The sequence below is a fragment of the Microtus ochrogaster genome, linkage group LG9 (assembly GCF_000317375.1).
Source record: "Microtus ochrogaster isolate Prairie Vole_2 linkage group LG9, MicOch1.0, whole genome shotgun sequence".
Taxonomy (NCBI): domain Eukaryota; kingdom Metazoa; phylum Chordata; class Mammalia; order Rodentia; family Cricetidae; genus Microtus; species Microtus ochrogaster.
Genome location: NC_022034.1, coordinates 7,699,786 through 7,709,977, shown reverse-complemented (window position 1 = coordinate 7,709,977; position 10,192 = coordinate 7,699,786). Strand labels below are relative to the sequence as shown.

Sequence of the window (10,192 nt, the reverse complement as noted above, 5' to 3'; positions counted from 1 at the left end):
GTGTGTGTGAGTGTGTGTGTGTGAGTGTATTTTAAAGAGAACACAAAGTAGGGTAGGCAGGGAAGAGGATGGACCTGGGCAGAGCTGGAGGAAGAAGATTAAATATGGTCAAAATCCATTGTATGAAATTCTCAAAAAATTGATAAAATACTTAAATAATAAATAATATCCTAGACAACATAATGAGATCCCATCTAAAAAGAAAAGAAAAGTAACTCAAAATTCACCTTTTCTAAACTCATAAACTTTATATTATCTTAGTGGCATTTTTTAATATTGTGAGTTATCATTTAAATAAAATTCTTTTTAAAAATTTGATACCCCCTTAAGTAGCAGTTATCACAAACAGGAAATTGCTATTCTGGCTTTCTCAATCTTCCAATGCTAAATCCAGCAAGCCCGGAGCAAAGTACCACTTAGAAGCATAGAACAGAAAATCTACAGTGGTCCGGTGTCCAAAAAAAACATCTCTGATAGTGGCATTTGCCATAGAGTCTGTCCAACTTGCCTGCTGAGACCTGTGCCTGGACCCTGGGCATTCTTTATCTCCTGATGACATCACCACAAGCCACTTAAGGAGGAGGGCAGCTTTAACTATAATTGGTGCCATGAGAAAGAACAAACAAACAAACAAATAAATAAATAACTTCAATGTTCAGCATGGCCTTGAACTCACATCCCTGCAGCCTCTACCTCTGTTTCTTGAGTGCTGGAATTACAAGTGCATGCCACCACATTCAGATCACAGGAACTTCTGATTTTGTTGAGAACCAGATGGATGCTTTTTCTGATCCAGAAACAATTGCATTTGTTCTGTTGGCACACTTTAAACTCCACTTCGTGTTCCTTCAGCAAGCTCACCCAGCCACAACAGACAAGAGTTTGAGTATGCCACCCAGGGCTTTGGTGATCAAAGGTACTTTGGCATTTGTTTCGTGTTGATGAGTACTCCCTCACTGGGCAGCTTCGATCTGTGTTTGGCCTGGAGTCACATTCAAGTCCCCACTTTCCAGCTGTCATTCAGCCTCTGGTGTGCACGAGCCAGCTTGCCCCCCATAGCCGGTGCTACCCAGCATGAAGGCCAACTCAGCTCTGTGCGTGCTCGCTCTGCTCTTTATCCCTGGCTTACTTCCTGGTTTCTTCAGTTACCTAACGGGCTACCCGAGACTTGGATGGCAAAACCAATCTCTTTGTTGTTAGGCTTGAGTTATATAAATCCAGAATTTCTAGACGTTAGCAAATTGGGCAAGGAGAGATTGGCAATAAAAGTCTAGGCATCGTCAGAGTCTCCCCTCATCTGGAGTTTTATTCTTATTTTCTCTTAGCATTTTTACTGTGTTTAGTTTTCACTTTCAACTTCAGTTTTTGTTTTTGTTTTGTTTTGCTTTATTTTCTATGTGTAGAGGTAAATGTTTGCCGTGGCAAGTGTAGAGGTCAGAGGACAACTTGTGGAAGTCAGTTCTCTCATTCTATCACCCAGTTCCAGGAACAGAGCCCAGGTCATCAGAGGGTTGGTGGCAAGTGTCTTTGCTAAGTCAGACGGCTCGCCATCCCTCCACCCCTCATCTTCTGCTGACCCTTACAGAATGTATGAGGCATTGTAGCCCCAAAGGTAGAGGCGGGACAGGCGATATTTTTGACATCATCACGTGGTAACATTACTCCCAGCTGTGTATCTTGTCTTCTCCTGAGGGCCACACTCTGCAGCCCCAGGCCATGGTGTGTCAGAGTTACCAAAGGTGAAAGGGGCTCCTTTCCTGGGGTGGAGCTCTTTATTCCTCAGTCAACGTCAAAAGAGTCAACATAGTTCATTCTCTCGCTGTGTTGGTGAAGGGCCTGAAGTAGGCCTTTATCTTTTTTCTATATATTTCTCTTGACTTAAATAAGCCTTTTATTTCCAAGTAACAGGGTCTGTGACTGCTCACGAGACTTTCTTCTCATTTTCCATTAAAGATCATTACCAGAAACAGCATTCAAAGCAGAAAAACCCAAATCTGAACTGAACTCTTTATGAGCCCAATAACCATGCCCATGTTCTTTATTGCTTTTCCCTTGGGCACCTAGCTAAAACAAATGGGACAGAGTTCTCTCAGAGCCTATGTCCAGTGGACAGCAAAAGGGAGACTGAGGTCTGGGTTCGTGGGACACACGTGTTCCCACAGGTGCGGGTCATCTGTCCTGTGTGAAGAGTGGACCTATGAGAGTTCCTTGTCCAGCTGGTGAGCTCCCCTGCCCCCGGGGGCAAGGACCTGATGTCTTCTCATGTCCTTTCATCCTGCCAGGCCCTGCAGAACTTTCCCTGTGCACAAAGAACACCCTGTAACAGTAGCCGTGGTTGCCGCCAAGGCCAAGGGTGGGCTCAGAACCAAGGAGCAAGGCTTCAAAGCCGATCCCAAACCTGGCTTAAGAAGAAGGTGTTCGCTCCAGCAGAACTGGCCTTCCTTCCTGCTTCGAATCTTGCCTCGGATTGTGCTCCTTTTTGTGTGTGATAGTGGCAACTAAATGAAGGGAAAGAATGAGGCTCCTACAGTCTAGAAATTGAAATCACACTTGAGGTATTTTACCAAAATTCTACATGATCCCTGTGTGCTGTGGCCAGCACCCAGCAAGCAGCAGTTTTCTGTGTGTAATATAAAAGTCTTATGTAACTAGCCTTGCCGTGGCCCTCGGTGAAGGGCTAACCACTGCTCAGGCACTAACTGAGTTCTTTCACCAGGAAGATGCCATCCCTGGCACAGAGGAAGTACACACACGTGTTGCTCTGACCTGAAGAGGAACAGGAAGTAGCATCCGGGGCAGGACCATCTCCACAGATTAGAGAGAAGTTTGAATGTGTTTAATCCTGAAGCAGATTGCTCAGATAATCAGAGAAGAGTCAACATTCAAAATGCTAAACGCTGTTCAAATAACTTGGAAATGGGAACTGCCTCCAGGAGGCCATCGCCTGCCTCCTGCATGCCAGCATCTCTCAAGACATTCCTTACCCCTTGTTCAACTATTTGCATGTCGTTCTAATGGGGCCCAAAGCCTGGCTCATACCCTTCATACAAGCCCTACCTGTTTAGCTATAAATAAAAGTTAACTTTTCCATGCGATTGTAGACCCCCCCACTTTGTACATTGGCATGCCATCTTCCTAACCAGAACTGACTATTGTAAATAACCACCTGGTTGTTGTTGTTGTTTTAAGTGAACTCTTCTTACAAACATATTTTCCAGCAGTGTTGTCTGCATTTAAATCAGGGAACTCAACTCCTGCTTCTCAAGAAACTGAGAAGGTGCAGTTTCAAAATGGAGACAGCATCACCACCTGCCTGTCAACAGCGCTCGCTCGACATTAGCCTGCCCATCGTCATTGCAGCATGCAAAACAAGCCGCAGGCTCCTGATTTTTGTTTTGCGTTTTGGTCTTCTTCTGCCCCCGCGATCCACATTTTGCAACCACAAAACAGCGAGCGCAACTCCAACAGCCTCCTGAACAAGCGACTTCTATTCTGCTCTGTTCCTTTATCATTGAGGTTGGTACACAGTGAGAAACAAAAACAGCCTCAGAGCTACTCCCACAGCTAAACATTTTTTAAAAAGTAAGAACATGGAATAAAGTGTTGCTTGTCGCTGCTACATTGTGAAAGGGCGTGTGGAGCTCTCCATTGTGCGCAGACTTCCCGAACCCCCTCAGCGCCATCAGGAAAATGTGCCTGTCCTGTGACCCATTCGGTCCTTGACCTTTTGGGCACAACAAAAGGCATTATTTACCAGTGGCTAATACATGGATCTTTGTTTAGAAGGAGCCGTGTCAGGGTTGTCACGGCCATGCATCACCAATTTTATTTTCCAGGTGTCTGTGAGGCAGAGGGTTGCAGGTTCGACCGTGTAAGGCCAACTCAGCCTGCTTAATTCTCCCTAGCTATATGAAAGTCCACGAGCTGGTACTGATGAGGAATGTCACTTGGGAGGAAGAAGGACACAAAGAATAGCCAGAGACACACTGGGACACTCTGTCCACTCCCAGTGGACTCCTGGGACATTGACTTCATTCCTGAGGATAAACTTGCACTTAGCTATTACTTAGCTAACGATTACTGCCCTTGCGCTTTCTTGTAGCGTGGCCTGACGTTTGTTATCTTATTTCCTGGTCCCCTTTTGATTTCATTTAGGACTGTTTTTCCCCCTCACACTGCTATGGGATAATGCTCTTGTACCCTCTAAAGATTTGTCACTTGTATTGGTTAAATAAAACGCTGATTGGCCAGTAGCCAAGCAGGAAGTATAGGCAGGGCAACCAGACTAGGAGAAATCTGGGAAGAGGAAAGGCAGAGAGAGTCAGTCACCACCCAGATGCTGAGGAAGCAAGATGAGAATGCCTTACTGAGAAAAGGTACCAAGCCACATGGCTAAACATAGACAAGAATTATGGGTTAATTTAAGTTGTAAGAGCTAGTTAGCCAATTAATAAATGGGACCTCCTGAAACTGAGAAGCTTCTGTAAAGTAAAGGACACTGTCGACACGACAAAATGACAACCTACAGAATGGGAAAAGATCTTTACCAATCCCACATCAGACAGAGGGCTGATCTCCAAAATATAAAAAAAAAAAAACTCAAGAAATTGGGCACCAAAAGATCACATAATCCAATTTTAAAAAATGGAGTACAAACCTAAACAGAAAACTCTCAACAGAGGAATCTAAAATGGCTGAAAGACACTTAACAGCTGTAAGAATGGCCAAGATCAAAAACACTGATGACAACTTATGCTGGAGAGGTTGTGGGGTAAAGGGAACACTTCTACATTGCTGGTGGGAATGCAAGCTGGTACAACTCCTTTGGATGTCAGTGTGGTGATTTCTCAGAAAATTAGAAAACAACCTTCCTCAAGACCCAGTAATACTACTTTTGGGTATATATCCAAAGGATGCTCAATCGTACCACTAGGACATGTGCTCAACTATGTTTATAGCAGCTTTGTTTGTCATAGCCAGAACCTGGAAACAACCTAAATGCTCCTCAATCGAAGAGTGGATAAGAAAAATGCAGTACATTTACACAATGGAGTACTACATAGCAGGAAACAAAAAAAAAAAGACAACTTGAATTTTGCAGGAAAATGGATGGAGCTAGAAAACATTATTTTGAGTGAGATAACAAAGACCCAGAAAGACAATTATCACACGTACTCACCCATAGGTGGTTTTTAAATATAAAGCAAAGAAAGCCAGCCTACAAACCACAATCCATAGAACTTAGACAACAATGTGGACACGAAGAGAGACTTACATAGATATAATCTACATGGGAAGTAGAAAGTAGAAAAAGACGCCGGGCGATGGTGGCGCACGCCTTTAATCCCAGCACTCGGGAGGCAGAGGCAGGTGGATCTCTGTGAGTTCGAGACCAGCATGGTCTATAGAGCTAGTTCCAGGACAGGCTCCAAAGCCACAGAGAAACCCTGTCTCGAAAAAGTAAAAAAAAAAAGTAGAAAAAGACAAGATCTCCTGAGTAAATTGGGAGCATGGGGACCTTGGGGGAGGATTCAAGTGGTGAGGAGAGAGGCAGGGAGGGGAGCAGAGGAAAATGTAGAGCTCAATAAATATCAATAACAAAAAAGAAAAAGAGCTAGTTAGCAATAAGCCTGAACTAATAGGCCAAACAGCTTATAATTAATATAAGTCTCTGTGTGTTTCTTTGGGACAGAATAGCTGCAGGACTCAGCAGCAGAGAAACTTAGGTCTACATCACACCTCTGTCAAATAGCAGCCACACCCACCCCTGCCAACCCACGCATCTCCTCCTCACTCCTTTTCTCCCAGTTCAACTGCAGCCCCCTCTGCTATGGAAGACTTGGTTCTCCCTGCTGCGGCCATTCCCACCCACACCCGCTCTTCTCAGGGTACACCAGCTCAGTGTGTAAAGATGGTGACAAGCCTGCTTGCTTAAATGTCAACTCACCTGTGTGGTTTTGACTGATATTTATGCTCTTTTTAAAATTATGACAAGAGTCTTTACCAGGTTTCTCTCCTGGTGATAAACGTGCTCTTCACACTATGAATACTGCTTTGAACAATGTTCACAAATGTGTTCCATATGTTTGACATTTTGAATAACCAGCCACTTTGTGAGTCAAACTTGAAATGGTCTTAAATCTAGTTTGCAATGTGATGGAGAGGTATCCACGATGGGGGGAGAATCACCTAATTACAAAGGTTGTGTAAACCTTTGTAAGTTCACTTTACGAAATAAATTAAGATGTATCACAGTTGTACGACTGCTTTTGCAAATTTATTGTATTTCTACCTGCCTTCATTCCTGCCAAGCAAACTGATCCAAATGGCAGTCTGTATTTCTTGCGTCATCTAAGACAGTGGTGTTCTAGGAAGTTTCTGGGAGAACGTCAAGGGACAGAAGTGTCTGTCTGTGCGGTGTGGGGTAGTTGTTGTTACTCGACCTTTTAGAAATGTCCCAGAACAACCCTGGATGAGAAGTTCCAAGCCCCACTTCAACCCCCACTATTTTTACCTTCAGCTGGGTAAACATCTGAAGCCTGCATTTGAGGTATGGAGGAAGAAATCCTTCCTCCATGAGAAGGAAATTTTCAGGCTGTGCTGTGCTCCTCGGGCCTGAGCTCACATCTTCATCCCCCTGTCTCCTAGAAGCCCAACTTGTTGCCCTTTTCTTTGTCACCAGACAATGTGAGCTGATTCTCTAGGTACAATGATCTCTCCCTTCTAGGGACAGTGACACTAAAGCCCTTGGGAATGGGTGGTTGTGGCAGAGAGCAGGCAATGACTGCATAGACAGAAATGTGATAGTGTTAGTCGGGAGGGCGCACAGGGGGTCCTTCTATCAGACCTGTGGTTCCTCCGGACATCTCACAGTCTGGGCTATCAGGAACCTTCTGTCCAAGTAGCTGCAGCCCGAGGTTATTGCATGAGAGATCTAAGGTCTGCCAAGGCCATCTAGGGCTCACTTCTTTCTTGGCACCAGCAAGGCAGCCACAGTGGCTGGCTGCAGACTGTGAGAGGCTGGGCTACAGTCAGGCTTCCTGGACTTGCAAGCTCCAGCACTGGCAACAACACTAACGCCTTGGCCTGTCACGACCCTAAGATGGGTCACCAAATATCTCATGTCATTCAGGAACAGCCACAGCAAAGTATTGGAAGTAATTGCAGGACCCTGGGGTCCCTAATGCTCCGAGCAAGACTTTGCCATGTACACAAAATAGTGGAGGCACAGGGGTACAGCTCTAAGTTGAGCCCATCTTTCTCCTGTTCATTGTGAGCCTCATGGAGCTACCTGCCCAGTTCAACCATAGTCCGTTCCCTCTGTTTGTGCTGGACAAAGCCAAGGCCCAAGGGAACACTCTGATCAGTGACAAAGAGTTCTTCTGCCTGGAAAGGGGATTCATGATGTGATTCTCTCACGTTTGTTTCTTTATTTTAGGTTGATTTTCACCAGCTAAGCACTGGGATTTGGTGTTTTCTCTTGACATTTCTTTAATGTGTTGGTTGGTTGACTTTTTAAAAGAAGGGGACTTAGTGGTCAAGGTTAACCTCAAATTCATGGTGATCCTCCTGCCTCAGGCTCTCAGGCATGGCATTACCATCATCTGAGATTTGGTGTTTTGGTGGAATTTCTACCAGCCTCCAGTTTCAACAAGACAGTGTGAAACCATCACCTGTCGGTGTCTCCTAACATGCCTTTGGGAAATGCCTGACCTGTGGGGTAGGGCTCTCAGGACACGACACAGAAATAACTGCCTCTTTGTCTGTTTACCTGAACCAGTGAACTCCGGAGATGGCATTGACTACAGCCAGCAGAAGAGGGAGAACATTGGCGACTTGATCCAGGAGACCCTGGAAGCCTTCGAGCGTTACGGAGGGGAGGATGCCTTCATCAACATCAAGTACATGGTACCCACCTACGAGTCATGCTTGCTGAACTGACAGGGCAGCCGGGGGAGGGGTTCTCCCTGGTGCCACAATTATCTCTCTCTGCTGCTCCTAGCATCTCGTTACTTGTGGCTTCTACAGCTCTTTTTCTGCAGCTGCAAACATAGCGGCTTCTGGGCCGTATGACTGTTAGCCCTATTGAGAGCGAGGCTTTCCGATACATAAATAGTGCCTGTTTCTTAGATTACAATAGTGTACTGTGCTTATTTTTCCACAAGGAGAATTGCTTCTTTATCCAGCTCAGATGGAGGCAAGGGTCCGAGTTAAACCTTCAGTTGTAGAGACAATAAAACTATAATTTTCATATGCGATTCAGCAATTGCTGTGCTGTGTCTGCCTGCCCTGAGGGTGATATCTGGGGCCGTAAGGAAGAGTTTGTGCTGACTGCTTAATAGGTGTTTGTCAGGGAAGAGAAGCGTCACTTGAGCGGAGCATCTCCAGCAGCTGTGTGGAATAATACGCTTTGACATTCGATAAAGCTGTTGAATCTCTATTCCAATTATAGCACGAAATTTTCACAGCCTGTTATAACCTCAGCTATAACTGTAATTAATGTTTCTGGCCAACTAGTGATCTGGGCTTCTTTGCAGTTCATATCTGGGTGCAGGTGAGAAGTCTGGGGAGGGTCTGGAGTCAGGGTTAGGTGTGAGATGTTACGTTTGCAATACAGTTCTAAAGAGAGAGCTGGCTGGACTCTGTGCTCCACGATTGCAGGGATGATGCTGTACATCTCATGGCATCCCAAGGCTAGGTGTGCTGTTGACAAAATGTTGCCCCGCAGTTTGTTTGGGGCTTTTCATCATCCCTGAACATGGCTGTGTGCCTCTTAATGGCCCTTGGAAAGGATCGATGTCGCCCCTAGCAATTCTTCCCTGACCCCTGCTTCCTCTTGGTTGCCCAGTTTTCACGGTTTCACTCTGTGGGCCCGATGGCAGGATTTTGAAATTTTGAGTAGAGAAAAGACAAAGGACATGTACTTTCTCATTCAGCAGAGAAAGAAAAAAATTGCAAAGCAAAGAGAAACCGGAAAGCAGTCAGCCTTGGATCATGGCTGCTCAGACATGCCAGGCAGGAAGCTCGGGGCACTTGAAACCCAGCCCAGAAAACTTCATAAAGCAGTAGCAAGGGCTGCACACCTGAGAAATGGCTTCACCTCCCAGACACGCCAAGCCTCGAGTATCTCGCTTCTGAAGCAAAGTGCAATCTCTGCATAAAAGTGGGGAAAGACCTTGTGTTCCTGCTCTCGGTGCTCTCTGGCCTCATCTTCCGTACAAATTATTTAAGTAAATTCCCAAAGTAAAGACCCAGTTCTTCAAGAGAATTCATCATTCATTCCCTGGGGCCAGTTAGAGACAGGGTCTAGCTTTGGGGCACCACCACCTGCTTCCAGGAGCTCACTGAGGGGAGAGAGAGACCAGGTCCAGGTGAGGACAAAGGTACTTGTAGGTATTTGGAAGGCATAACTGCAGTCTAGTGACAAGCAAAGCTGTGGTCCTGGCGTTGCCCATGTAATGCAAGGAGCCCCCAGAGTCTGTGATACTGTTAGTTAAGAAGACCACAGAGTGCTCGTGCCTCCTAAGGTCTTACAGGCTCTACCCTGGCACACATGTAAAAACCGCCTCATTTCAAGCAGGAAGACTGGCCAAGAGCTCTGACTTCATCACCCGGCACTGTTACTCCTTAACTCTGCTATCCTGGGAAAATTCCTTAACCTGGCTGAGCCCCTTGTGCCCTCCACTGCCAAGTGCGGATTGGCCTGTCTGTAGGAAAGTGATCCACGTCGGAAGTTACCTCTACATATTCATGTGTTGGGTGTTCGCTACGGACATCTTGAAGACAAACAGTGTATGAAGAGTGACTTCCATCTGCCCCAACAGAGCAACATACACCAGAACACCCCTCAGGCAACACAGCACTTCCTACCCAGAGATGGAAATCGCCTCACAGTGAGGCAGTTTTTCAGAGGCAGGACTTTGTTATCTAGAGATTAAAAAGCAAAACCAAACTTAGCCACATATTGTGTATAGAACTAGGAATGGCTTGCTTTTTCTGACCCTACCCCAAGGCAGGTTCTACAGTCTGAACCGTTTCCAAGGAAATTAAGAGCGAAAGGCGCAACATGGAGGCATTGGGTTTCATTACGAGCAGAGACCCAGAGAGAAAAACAGAGAGACACATAGACAGAGAGAGAGAGAGAGAGAGAGAGATGAGAGAGAGCTGAGAGAGAGAGAGAGAGAGAGAGAGA

The 10,192-nt window shown here is 45.7% G+C and overlaps 1 protein-coding gene across 1 annotated transcript in view; it reads left to right on the top strand.

The window, feature by feature from the left end:
- Pacrg (parkin coregulated) overlaps positions 1-8,255 on the top strand; it is a 460,318-nt gene extending 452,063 nt beyond the window's left edge. Inside the window, exon 5 of the mRNA XM_026787505.1 lies at positions 7,781-8,255. Within this exon, the coding sequence (XP_026643306.1) occupies positions 7,781-7,941 (161 nt within the window). The 3' untranslated portion in view covers positions 7,942-8,255. The remainder of the gene's footprint in view (positions 1-7,780) is intronic.
- The last annotated feature ends 1,937 nt before the right edge of the window (positions 8,256-10,192 follow it).